The following is a 14,109-nucleotide window of genomic DNA, read 5'->3' on the forward strand; positions in this document are numbered from 1 at the left end:
TTAGAGCAACAGTACCAAGTAACAGTGAAAAAAAAAAAAAAGTCCAGGTGCTTGTTAAAATGTGAATTTCTTCTTTCCCCACCGGAGGAGAATCAGAGAATTGGGTGAAGCAGGTCTGGCAAACCACACTAAGGTTTGCCAGGTGAATGGGGAAAGAAATCACGCCAGGAAAGGGGAACCGTATCGACAACGGTTTGGGAGTTCGTTGTAGCCTTCAGGCACTGGGGTTGCCGTTCAAGACTGTAGGCTCTCAGAGGAGAGGGATCGCGTCCGTGCTGTTTATCACCGGGGGCTTGGAACACTGTAGGGCCTCATAAATATTTGTGAATACGCTGGCTCCCAAGGCAGAAGTGACGGGAGAGTCAAACGGGAAAATGAAGAAGTCAGAGGAGGGAAAAAACGGTGTTTCTAAGGGGATGAAAACTTTCCCAAAAGGGAAAAGGGAGCTCCGCCTAACACAGGGCGTTGGGGAGGCGACTAGTGCGGGAAAGGGCGATGAGTCCTGGGGGCTGCAGCGGGGGAGAGGACGGGAGACGCCTTCTTGCCTCTCCAAGCGACGGAAAGCTGAGGTCACCTGGCACAGCGCCAGCAGCAGCTGCGAGGACGCGCCCGCGCTTCGGCGGGAGGCGGTGTCAGGCGCTGGTCCCGGGGGGACTTTCCCTTCCGTCTCCTCTGGAGGCGAGGCTCAGAGTCCCGCCCACCGCCCGCCCAAGCCTTGGCTTCGTTCGGTCCTCACCAAGGCCACTCCCCCGAGCCTAGGTCAAGCCGCTTTAGCTGCCTCGAGGAGCCAGAGCGGTCCGTCCACCTCCCTCACCCGAGGCCACGCCCCCAAGCCCGGGCTGTCCTCTTTCCTCACGGAGTCCCGAGACGCCGAGCTTTGGCCCCGCCCCCAACGGGGCCCCGCCCCCGCTACTCCGCCCAGCGACTTGAAAAGGCTGGGGCTGTGGCTCACTCAAGAGTCGCGCGCTGGGCGTGGGGCGGTGCTGAGGAGCCGACCCTGAGGCGCCGAGGCTGAGGCGAGTTAGACGCCGGGACTGCCCAGGGAGGCGCAGCGCGACAGGAGTCCGTAGCTAGACCAGCCCCGGAGCAGAAGCAGCCGCCGCCGACCGCGGAGTCCTGCCGAACCGGCCATGGCGTTGTCGATGCCGCTGAACGGGTTGAAGGAGGAGGACAAAGAACCCATCATCGAGCTCTTCGTCAAGGTGAGCGCTCGCCGCCGTCCCACCCCTCCGAGCCCCCGGCGCTCGCCCGGCCGCGGGGGGCGGCGTCCCTGGGCGCTCCTTAGCCGCAGCGCCCCCGCGCGGCGCCCCGCGCCCGGGCCGAGGGGGAGCGCTGCTCCCGCGCCCCCGGGCCATTGTCTTCGGCCGCCCGCGCCTTCCCGCCGCCGAGGACCGTCGAGGGAGCCGGGTTGGGACCGGGACCCCAGAAAGACAGCACTGCTGGACTGGGGAGGGGCACCGCCTCCCGCCGCGCTGGCCTCGGCGGACGCCGCACCGTCGTCCCGCGTCCGGGTGGGACGAGCTGCCCCCCTCCTGCCGGGTGCCCCGGAAGCCGCCAGCCCCTGGGACCCGTGCACGGGTGTGTCCTGTCACCCCCTCTCCCCTGCCACCGCCCGGACGCCCGACCTCACCTCACCCCACCCCAGCCCTCGGCTCTCCCAAGTTCACCCCCAGCCCGGGAGGCGAAGCCTCGAGCCCGTCGTGAGCTGATGAGCTGAACTTCTTTGAACGCTTTCTGGGCGTTTCGCTCCCGGCTGGTAGGAAACTGTAACTTTAATTTTCGATTCCATCTGAAACAATTTTTTAAAAAGAGCAGACATTCCTGGACCTCAGGAAAAGGCCGAGATTCCCAACTTGGGTTTTTCTGTCTTAGTTATTTTACCACCATCTGATTTTCTTGTTTCTCAAGCGCGAGTGTTTTGTATGATGCAACATTTTGGCTGCTCCCCTCGGTGTTGCTGCCTCGGGAAAGATTGTGTGTGCCCTTTTGTTTTGAAAGAAAAACTGATGAGGGAAAGAACTCCTCACTTGCTTGGGCTTTAAAGGGTTGATTTTTCCCTTCTGGTCTTTTCAGTTTATATATCCTGAAAGTACCATATTTGTAGACAAGTACTACCTCTAGCCCTTTCCTTTTTTCTTTAATATTTTTCGTTTTAGCAAAGATGAAAGAAGTTATGAACATCTGGATTCAACTGCCTCCCTCAAAAAACTTCTTTAAAATCCTCGAGATTTTCTTTCTTAGTCACTTACTTAAGCAGGCTCTTTCAGAACCAGGCTCTGAATTGGAGAGTTTAACAGAAATCCAGAACAATTTTATTCTTTTTTTCCTGAGTTTTTATTTTAAAGAACGGGAGACACTGAAGGGTGTGTTTAAGACATGGAAAGAAGAAATGATCTGCAAATGATGGAAACTGTTTGTTTTAGGATTTTCTTTCAGTTATCAGTTTTAGAAACATTTTGATTCAGGGAACTGAAACAACAGACAGGTATAGAACCCCCAGAATATCTTCAAAGAGTCTCAGTTGCTTCGAATGGCAGATATAGTACTTTGAGATGCAGGGAATGTAGGAAGAAACCTGAAATAAGAAAAAGGAAGAGGAGTGGGAGACAGCATGGTGAAGGGAGAAGAGTGGGTCAGAGATAAATGTTTAAAAAATATAACTGAGCCAGGAATAGGAATGAATTTCCATAAATTCAAAAACAGTGTATCTACTAAACACCTAAAAAACATGTTACTTAAACATGTTACTTTAGAAGTATCATTTAGTGTCAGATAAGGGTACTATCAGTAATGGCTTCTTTTCAGCATTGTACTGGAGGTCTAGCCAATACAATAAGACAAGAAAAAGAAATAAAGTATATGAATTAGTGACGAGGAGATCAATGCTTAATGCCCTCCTTACTATTAATTTAACTTTTGTTAGAAGGAGAGAGGTGTTTCCCAAACTTTAGTCACTTGCATACCCCTTCTTAGTTTTCCATATATGTGTTGAATTGGTATTATTATTTACTAAATTCAGCCCATTTTTTTAAAAACATAAACACATTGCCCTAAGCAATACCTGTGAAAATGTGGATTCGGTGTGGTGACTATATTTCTTATGTACCTAACTATTATTTGTGTGTGTGTGTGTGTGTGTGCATAACTATTAAAAGAAAAAGTGTTCGTGAGCCCCTGAAAGCATCCTGCTTATCACTAGTTGTAAGCCTTTGTCACTGGGCTTGTTGGCAGAGAACCAGGTTCAAGTCACAGTTTTGCACTCACTGGCTGGTTTAACCTGGGCAAGTTGTTTTCCCTCTCTGAGACTTGTTTTCCTCCTTCGTGGAGTAAGAGATGAAATGTTTTCTGCTGTCCTGTGGTTCGGCATAGGTAAAACTTTATACTGATGTTAATCAGGATAGCTGTTTCAAAGGGGAAAAAGGGGCCAGGTAAATTGTAGTAAAGACTGTTCTTATAGTTTCTAAAATCTATGTGTGGGAAATGCAAGTGGGGGAAAATCCCCTTGTAAATACAATTATTTTGAAAGCAGTGAAAGGGCAGAGGCTGTGGTTGTCCAGTGTGGTGTGTTAAGCAGTGTTAATTATTCTGCCAAGAGATATCTGAGTTTGTAACAGAAAACTATTATCTACACTTAAAAGAAATGAGTTTAGAAGTGCCACCTGTTTAGGTAGCATTAAATTGAACAGAAATAGGCTAGGACCTTCCCAACTAGTGTGACTGGACTCACAGCTACATTTCTTTCCTTGTGAGTATTGTCTTTGGAGATGTCTGTCCATGAGCCCAGTGAATCCTCATCACTTGTATAACAGCAGTGCTCCATTTTTGTTCGTTTACCGCAACACCTATAGGATAGGGTACCCTCCCAATAGTAAAAGAGGCTTACAAAGGCAGTCATCCTCAAGAGTTAGAATGCCCTCTTTCCCTACCCTGCGGGGCCTAGTAGATGTATATATTTTGATACACCAGTCCCACTTGGGGACCACTGATTAATAGGGTGAAGTTCAAACCCTTTAGCAAGGTCATAAGGTCTCTTATCTGCTGCCAGGTTTCTAATCCAATTTGTCCACTTACTAATTGTGTGTCCCAGGACACATAAACCTCTCTGCCTCATCTGCATAGGTGGGATATTAATAGACCAACCTTATGGGATTAAATTAGTTAATATATGTGGTGATAATAAGCTTAGAATAGTGTCTAGTATACAGCAAGTAAATAAATGCTAGTTGTGTGTCATTTTGTATATACTTATTTGTATGCTCATCTCCCCTGCTAGATAGGCAGTAAGTTCCTTGAGGGTAAGGTCTGTATATTGTTCTGAGTCAGTACCAAAGAGGGTACCAAATAGTTGAAATGAGATTGTTTCCTTCTTTCTGAGCATTTTGGTGTCAATATATGCATCTGGCATGCTTCAGAATTGAGAGCTACTTACTTATTAGAACCTGGTAATCTGACTCTCAAACCTTGGTCCTTCATTTGTTTAACTTTGCCTAGCCTCCAGTCTCCAAAACTCTGTGTGGTTTTATCTATCTTTTTTCCCCTCCATTTTTTTGGTACTTCTGAGCTTTTCATGTATCTGCCATATATTTTCCACCAATATTTCTTCTTGGTTACGTTCAGAATTCGGAAGCCAAGATTTCTGTATTGGGTAAAAGTAAATATTGTGTTGAACAACAAAATGAGAGAAGTTGAGAAGAGACTGAATTTTTGGATTTTTCCTTTCCTTGTATATGCCTAACTCCTACTGACGCTGCTGCCTTCCGCCCAGCCCCCACTAGTATCTTTGGTATGATGTGATGGTATTTCTGATTTTGGTTTAGGAGGAGTCCCTTTGCAGAGTTTAGTTTTATTGGTTGGAATTTAAAGTTGTTGGCATGCCATTTTGCATTGGGACACTCACTGTTGGCAGTCATCCCTAAACTGTTAGAAATGGGGTGGTGTAAAAAGTTAATCTGGTGCAGAGTGGCTTAACACATAAGAATGCTTCTTTTCAGATATTTGGCAGGATTTTTAATGTGTGTGGACCCTGGAGCCAGACTGCTTGGCTTGAATCTGGCTTCTAGTAGTGTGACAGGGAAGTTTCTTCAGTTCTCAGTACCTCGACCTCTAATATCAGGATAATAATAACACAATTTTATAGGGTTGCCGAGGGGATTAACTGGTGATCTATGTCTATTAATTAGGGTAGTCTAAGCTTCTGTAAGAAATACTGTAATCTGCCTCAAACAGTGGTTCAGACAAAATGGAAGCCTATTTCCTTCCTCACTTAGCAGCCCAGGGAGGATGTTCTAGATGTTAGTGGCTTTTCTCCTTAGAGTCATTTAGGGACCAAAGTCTTTCCAACTTCTTCTTCCACCAACCCCCATAGCATTGTCGTCCTCACAGTTGACAGCTGGTTGCTGAGAAGTCCTGGTTGCAGCAGTGGGAGGTGAAGAGTATGGAGGAGGCTCATCTCAAGACCCGCAGACCAGAACTTCTACCTGTCACTTCCTTTCATACTCCAATGGGGAGAACTTTAATCACATGGTTTCGTCTAACTGCAAGGAGTGCTGGGAAATATGATCTAACCATGTATCACGCTATGTAAAGTATTAGGAATAGTGCTTGGCACACAGTAGACACCTGTTTTTGTTGTTGATGATAGATAGTATATTCTTTTTTTTCTTTTGCTTTTTTTTTGGCCATACAGTGTGGCTTTGCAGGATCTTAGTTCTCCAACCAGGGATTGAACCCAGGCCCTTGGCAGTGAAAATGCAGAGTCCTAACTGGGCTTCCAGGGAACTCCCAAAAGTATATTATTCTTTTTTTTTTTTTTTTTTTTTGCGGTACGCGGGCCTCTCACTGTTGTGGCCTCTCCCGTTGCGGAGCACAGGCTCCGGATGCGCGGGCTCAGCGGCCATGGCTCACGGGCCCGGCCGCTCCGCGGCATGTGGGATCTTCCCAGACCAGGGCACGAACCCGTGTCCCCTGTATCGGCAGGAGGACTCTCAACCACTGCGCCACCAGGGAAGCCCCCTCCAATAGTATATTATTCTTAAATGTGGACTTCATTAATAGAATTCAGGGGATTCTGTAAATCCTTGAAATTACATTTAAAATTCTATATTAGTCTTTTTTTGGGGGGATTAGGAACCATTGTTCTAAATGGTGGCATTCTGAGTGTCGAACATAATTCATACAGGCAAGGTATAGAAGAAAGGTTTGGGCTACATGATTGTTAAAGTCACTTCCATTTTATTATCTGTGATTTAAAGCATTTGTTGTCATGAAGGAAGTGCCTAATACTGAGTTAGGCACTATGGGAGATATAAGAAATTATTAAACATTTTCTACCTTTAGGTTTATAAATTTTATTGGAAAGAAAACAATACAGGATGGTACATACTTAACGAGCCATGTGTGGTTCACATTAAGTTGGGCCAGGACATATGGGGAAAGGTGAAAGTAAGCTTTAACTTGACCTTGAAAAAGTGGCTGGAATAAGTGAATTGGGAATAGCCAAGAATGGGAATATTAGTTTTGACGTCATTCGTAAACTCGTTATGCAGGAAACAGTAGACAGATGGTACTTTCGAAGAAGAAGGACCCAGCAATGATTCAAACCCATAGTGCCAGGGAGAGAAGTTATTTAAAAGTTGAGAATGAGACTTTTAAAACCTAACTTTTAGTCTTGTTTGTCCTCCCAACACTTCCCTACTTTTTGGATTGCTGTCTATTCAACAACTTCCCAGCAGCATTTGGGAAGGTGCAAATAGATTGTACAGATGGACAACTCTCAGCTGTCTTTTTATAGTATAAAATGGGAGTTCTTTTTTTAAAAATTAATTTTATTTATTTATTTATTTTTGACTGCGTTGGGTCTTCATTGCTGCACACGGGCTTTCTCTAGTTGCGGCGAGCAGGGGCTACTCTTTGTTGAGGTGCGTGGGCTTCTTATTGCGGTGGCATCTCTTGTTGCGGAGCACAGGCTTTAGGGGCGTGGACTTCAGTAGTTGTGGTGCATGGGCTCAGTAGTTGTGGCTTGCGGGCTCTAGAGCGAAGGCTCGGTAGCTGTGGTGCACGGGCATAGTTGCTCCATGGCATGTGGGATCTTCCCGGACCAGGGCTCGAACCCGTGTGCCCTGCACTTGCAGGCGGATTCTTAGCCACTGCACCACCAGGGAAGCCCGGGAGTTCTTTATATTTTGTTTTGAGCGCAGGCTTTTTTTTAAAAACACAGACAGATGAAATAAATTTTCTAAAGGCAGTGATGCTGAGAACTTTGTTTTAATAATTGAACAAAAACTAACTCAGCATCAAGACAGTGTTACATTGGATGAATTGGTTTGACATTCATTTGAGGTTTCCATAGGGGAAAATTCAGGAGATAGAAATGAATGTAAAAATGTGAGGTTAATGGGAACTCTATTCTTATTATGTTTTGTCTGAGCTGTTCTTGAAGACCTAACAGTGCCTCTCTGAGCAAAGACCAAGGTGATAATTTTGGTTGAATGTAAAATTCTGAGAGAAAGGGGCCCAAAATGGGTAAGAGATGGGAGGATTCTGAGACAAGGTGACTGAACACATGAAAAGTCTAACGGTAAGGGGTAGGTGGGTGGGAGGGATAAATTAGGAGGTTGGGATTAACATGTACACACAACTATATATAAAGGAGATAACCAACAAGGACCTGCTGTGTGGCACAGGGCACTATACTCAATATTTCGTAATAACCTATAAAGGAAGAGAATCTGAAAAAGAATGTGTGTGTGTGTGTATAAAACTGAATTACTGTGCTGTACACCTGAAACTAAAACGGCATTGTAAATCAACTATACGTCAATTTAAAAAAAAGCCTAATGGTATGAATAATAATAGGAAAGAGGCAATGCGGAGGACCTGGCTGTCACTAAAAATCTGAGTTGGTTTGGAAGGATGCTTACAGAGATGCCTGGAAGCTGGTAAAAGGATGGTGAGCAAGACTTTCCCACTTCCTGTTTCATTGGCACTATGGAGCCTCAGTGTTCTAATGTCTCCTGAATAGGGAATTAGTGAGTCTATAAAAGGGAAATTTGTTAGTCAGGATGGGAAGTGTGATTAAGGCATGAATTAAGATTTTGATCAAGTAGTGGAGTAAGTTAGGGTAGGTTTGCCCATTGTATAGGTTCCTGTAGAAAATGGAAAGGGAGTTTCTGAAGGAAAATAACATGGAGGTCGTGATTACAAACTGTCCAAGTATGATTTAACAGAAATCTAAACTTAATTCAGGGCATCAGTTTGCGAATTCTCTTGGAAGTTTTAATCCTTTTGTCTTTTTGGAGACCTGACTTTTATCCATCAGTGCTCAGTACCAAGAAATGGTATAAGGAGTATCAGTTAGCCTTGTTTGGTTTCTGTTATTTTCCTTTATTTAAAATATAAAACCAGGAGACTGTACTAGTCTAAATATATGAAAATAACTTATGTAGATAAATGAGACTATATTTGAAAGTTGTGCCAAAGATGGCCTACGAGTCTTTTATATTTTAATATCAATATTTTGAAGAGGGCTTCCCTGGTGGTGCAGTGGTTAAGAATCCGCCTGCTAATGCAGGGGACACGGGTTCGAGCCCTGGTCCGGGAAGATCCCACATGCCGCGGAGCAACTAAGCCCGTGCGCCACAACTACTGAGCCTATGCTCTAGAGCCCGCGAGCCACAACTACTGAAGCCCGTGCGCCTACAGCCTGTGCTCTGCAACAAGAGAAGCCACTGCAATGAGAAGCCTGTGTACCGCAACGAAGATCCAATGCAGCCAAAAATAAATAAATAGATTAAAAAAAATCTATTTTGAAGAAGTAACAATATTAGAACCAGGGCCATGTATTGACCCTCAGAGCATAGATTTTGTTCTGTAGATTTTTTTTTGCTTTGCTTAGAGCTGAAATACAGTGTAACTCTAAGCAAGAGGTGTAACAGGTTTTTTACACTTTTTTGGTAATAAAATTATTACTTCCAACTTTACAGGTGAAATAATTCATTTTTGTGAAAAGGATTAAGTTTTCATTAGAATAGTAAAAATGTCAATCGTCTGTAATAATTTAAGTATTGAATTTTACCATCATGCAGCATAGGTATTTATTTGTATGTGTGAGAGAAGGGAAAAGGAGAATCTGAACAAACATTGGAGAATACAAAAACAAACAGTTAGATGAAAGCTGAAGTAATTAAGAACTTTTTTAATAATATGTGAGTTCTATGCATGTTTTCCTCAGCTAACAACCAGTTGCTTTATTATGGAGGTGGACACCAGGTGGTAGATGGCTAGAGTGAAAGTTCATTAAAAGCTAAAGACAACCGAATCAGGCCGTTGTGCTATGTAGGGAAATGGAAGAGTGGTGAGACCAGACTACATAGACTAATCAAGAGAAAAAGAAGATGGTTAGACTTAAATGAAATTTTGGCTTTGAATATACATATGCACAAGACTTAACTGAAACATTTGCAGAGACATAAACTTATGAAGAGTATGAAGTTTTGTATTATTTGTTCTTCTAAGTTACAGAATATTTTAGTTAACTCAGGAATCTACATTTTTGATTTAAAAGTGTTGAGGGCTTTTTGATTCTTCATTATATCAAGTAAAAACTGTTGCTAGCCATCAATAACATAGACTTGATTTACATTTTGTAATTGTCAGCAGGACCCTTGATTGCAAATGTACCTAAAAAAAGTGACTCAGAATAAATAGTATCTAACCTTAGTCTGTTTTAGTTTAAATATTGGCCCTAAATTTGAAAAGTAATGTCATTTTCCTTCTGCTTCCTAGTATATTCATTTGTATGTATTGTGCTTTAAAAAAATGTTTTTTTTTCCAGTTAATAAAAGCAACTCTTGTTTACTGTAGACAACTTAGAACACAGAAAAGCACCATAAAATAAAAATTATTTATATCCCCTTTTTCTTGAAATGACTGCTATTGCTATTTTGTTATGTGTCCTAATCTTATTCATAAACTTGCGTGAATTATTGATGACATTTTATGTATAATGTTTTAATGTTCTTCATGACAGCAGAATTCTTGGAAGAATGCACAGTGAAGCCCAATCTAATATGTAACATGTATTAAGTGAGTTGGTTTAAAGAAAATTTACTTTATTTAGGTTTTATCGGAGAAACTCAGATTGGATTTACCTTCCTAACGGCACTAAAAGAACATTTACCCTGTTTGATCTTTGCTTGAAGAAGGGAAGCTTTTATGTTGTGAAATCTGCCAACACCTAGAATTGCTCATAGTATAGAAATTGATTAAATGGTTTGAAGGTAGGCCCTCCTTTGTGCTCTTTAGGAGAAATCTGTTTTGAAAAGTCAAATTATGTTTTAGTATTAATTTTCCCCTTCAATAACTGTCTAGTAGGTGAGGTATGCCCATTTTATAGTTGGAGGATATAAGATGCAATCTTTGTCTAGGAACAGTCGAGTACAGTATAGGGATCATTATAGAAGCAAATATTGAATACTTTCCATGCACTAAGTGCTGGAGAGGGAAAGAAATAAGAACAGGTTCCCTTGTCTTCAAGGAGCTTACAGAACAGCTTAATGGACAGAGGATGAGTAAATGAGCCATGGTTGATGATGGCTTTTTCCCATGTAATACAGTGACTTTTTGTCTCATATGCTTTTTAAAGTCCAGTTAAATTAAGACCTTTAGAAATGATTTATGTGGCAACCTACATGACATAATTGACTTAGAGATGAATGAAATGTTTATGTTATATTCTAACATGAAGGGTAGTTAGTATTACTGAATCTACCAAGTACTGTATATTATCAGTTTGGAGAAACTTTTATCCTTTTTTATCCTTTCCCTCAATAATTAGTTGTGTTATATTCTGTAATTTTGTCTAAAATAAAACTGTGATACTTCTTGCCATAAATCTTAAATGGATCCTACTTTCTCTAGTTGTCTATTGGATTAGATACAAACTCCATGATCTAGCATTCATAGTCTTTCAGATCATGATCCTGACTTGTGTTTTCAGTCTTTTCCCCCACTGCAGCTGCAAATATACCTCATGTTCTAGGCAGATTGGTCCTCAACATGCCCTGTACTACTCTGCCTTCATGGAAGATTTTTGCTCTTGTTTCTTTTGTTTGAAATATCTTCGGCTTTGCCAGCCTCTCCCCCTACCTTCAATTTCTGCCTGCCAGAATAGTATTTGTTCTTTTTTCATTCAGTCGTTTAACAAATATTGAAGCACTGTTCTAGGGACTTGGATACATTAAAGAACATTATGGCATTCATATTCAGTTGGGGGAGGCAAAAAATAAATGTATGTCTACTAGTGAAAAGTGCTATGAAGAAAAATGAAATAGGGTAAGGAGTATAGAGAATGATAGGGGGGTGTGTGCTCTTTTCGATTTAACAGAACATTCTGTTGAGTATGTAGCCTTGCAGAAAGTAGCATAGGGAGGCGTGGGCAGAATCAGGGAGACTCAATAGGAGGCTGTTTAGTAATTCAGGTAAGAAATGATGGTGGCTTGGACTGAGGTGAGAAGTAGTCTAATTCTGGATATATTTCTAAGATGGAGATCACAGGATTTCCTGATGGATTGGATGTGGGACGTGAAAGAAGGAGAAGTCAAAGATGATTCTGAGATTTTTGTTCTGAACAACTAGAATGATGGAGTTGCCATTAACTGAGATGGGGAAGCCTTTGGGAAGGGCTAGTTCTGGTGGAGAGATCAGGAGTTTAGTTTGTGATGTGTTAAATTTGAATATTTTAAGACCTCATGGAACCTGTTGTCTAGTGAGAGAGGAATATGTTAAAAAATACACAAATATAGTATATAATTACATTAAGGACAAGAACAGGGTGTCTTGAGAAAGAATGACAGGAAATCCAATTTAGATGGAAGCTTAATGAGGACTTCTTTGAGAAAATGACTTGTAGGATGCATAGTAATTAGGGGAAGAATGAGAGGAAGAGCATTCCAGGCTGGAGGAATTGGCATATGTAAAGGCTGGAAGTATTCAACAAATTGAGAGTGTGGCTGGAATAGAGAGAACAAGACTGAGGTGTAGAGTGAGGTAGACAGGCTACATCATGGAGGTTCTTGTGTGTCATGTGAGTTTAATATAAATTTATTTTATTTATTTAATTTTGGCTGCGTTGGGTCTTCATTGCTGCGCACGGGCTTTCTCTAGTTGCAGCGAGTGGAGGCTACTCTACGTTGCAGTATGCGGGCTTCTCATTGCAGTGGCTTCTCTTGTTGCAGAGCACAGGCTCTAGGCACGCGGGCTTCAGTAGTTGTGGTGCATGGGCTCAGTAGTTGTGGCTCGCAGGCTCTAGAGCACAGGCTCAGTAGTTGTGGCGCACGGGCTTAGTTGCTGTGCGGCATGTGGGATATTCCTGGACCAGGGATTGAACCCATGTGCCTTGCATTGGCGGGTGGATTCTTAACCACTGCGTCACCAGAGAAGTCCCGTCATGTGAGTTTTATCCTTAGTAAAAAGGAAGTTCTCAAACGGAGTGTCATGATTTGATTTGCATTTTAGGATGAGTAGTCCAGCCGTTCTGTGGAAAATGAAGAGAGAGGCAAGAGTGGAAACAAGCAACACTACTTGCAGGCTGTTGTGATGGAGAAAGATGATGGTGGTGGTTTGGATTAGGATGGTGATGGAGAGAAGAAAATGGATTTGAGATAAATTTTGAAAGTAGAGTACATAGGAAGATACTGAAAAAGGAGTTCTGAGAAAGAGAGAAGTGTGAAAAATGACTTGGGTATTTTAGTAGAATCACTGGTTGATGGAGGTACCTTTTATTGAGATGGAGGAGGAGCAGACAGTGTTCAGTTTTTGACTTAATGAGTTTGAGATGACCGAGATGTCTAGTAGAAAGTTGGATGTACAGACCTGATGCTCAGAAAGAAGTCTAGGCAGAGTAGGGAGATTTGGGACTTGAGTGTGTGTGTGTGTGTACACATACTTTAGTTGTTTGTTTGTTTATGTGGTATTTAAAGTGTGTGAGATCATTCTGTGGAGGAGTGAAGAATAGGGAGAATGCCCAGGACCAAGTTCTGAGGAACTCACAACACTAAGGGGTTGTAGAATCGAGAATCTGGAAAAGGAGAACTAGGAGGACTTGCCATCAAGCGGTAGTGGGAAGAGGAAAACTATGAGAGCCAGGCACCAAGGAAACTAGGAGAAGTTTGTAAGGAGGAAGCGACCAGTTGTGTCAAGTCAGATGAGTGTGTATTTGCTTTATCAGCCTGGAAGTCATCGGTAACCTTAGTAGTAACAGCTTTGGTGGAGTGGTGGTGGGGAAGCCATGATAGAGTGGGTGGAAGAGTGAAGAGGAAGTAAGAGAGTGGGGTCAATGAGTAAAGCCAAATTCTAACAAGAAACTTGGCTGTGTAGAAGAGACAGGTTGGTAGGTAGAAGGGGATACATGTCAAGGGAAGGCTTTTAAGAAAAAAAAAGTATCAGCTGTAAGAGCTATAATGTAGGAAGGAACACTTACACCATCATCTTAAAGGGGAAAATATTTCCTATGAGAATCATCATAATTCACTGACTGGGAGAACTTCTTACTGCAAGGAAGATCTGGTTTGTGTATATTTAGAATAGATGCTTAATCTCACTGACTTTTTCTGTTGCATTTTCCAAATGCATGAGATAGAAATATAGAAGGGTATTTCATACTTACTTGAACTATTATAAATATTTACGAGGTGCTTTCTATGTGCCAGGCACTGTTTACTGCATTGCATGTATTAACTCATTTGATTGTTCTTCAAGAAAGTATTTGCTGAAGGAATATACAGAAGCTTTTTTTTTTTCCCTCTTCCCATGAACAGAGTTGATTCCAGAGGAGACTGGGGGGAAAAGAAGAAATAAAAGATCACATTATTGGGGAAAAGCAGATGCCTATTAAATTCACAGAAATCTTCATATAGAGAAGCCAGAGAAATAAGCTGGGAGTAGAATGCAAATCACTGGGCTCAGTTCATATTTGCAGTTTTGATTTAGAGCCTCAAAATCATTGTTACTTTAGATTGAAATGAACAGTTACCTTTTTTCCTTGCAAAATAAAAAAGATCGAAGGGAGAGTCCACAGCTGTGTTCTGACCCTAAGTTTGTGGTTTGACAGCC

General features: G+C 42.4%; 1 protein-coding gene across 1 annotated transcript in view; it reads left to right on the forward strand.

Moving 5' to 3' along the window:
• The first annotated feature begins 700 nt into the window (after nt 1–700).
• The window catches only part of CLIC4 (chloride intracellular channel 4), an 81,473-nt gene continuing 68,064 nt past the window's right edge, over nt 701–14,109 (forward strand). The window contains exon 1 of the mRNA XM_065875292.1: nt 701–1,202. Within this exon, the coding sequence (XP_065731364.1) occupies nt 1,131–1,202 (72 nt within the window). The 5' untranslated portion in view covers nt 701–1,130. The remainder of the gene's footprint in view (nt 1,203–14,109) is intronic.

This window comes from Phocoena phocoena, chromosome 1, assembly GCF_963924675.1.
Source record: "Phocoena phocoena chromosome 1, mPhoPho1.1, whole genome shotgun sequence".
Lineage (NCBI taxonomy): Eukaryota > Metazoa > Chordata > Mammalia > Artiodactyla > Phocoenidae > Phocoena > Phocoena phocoena.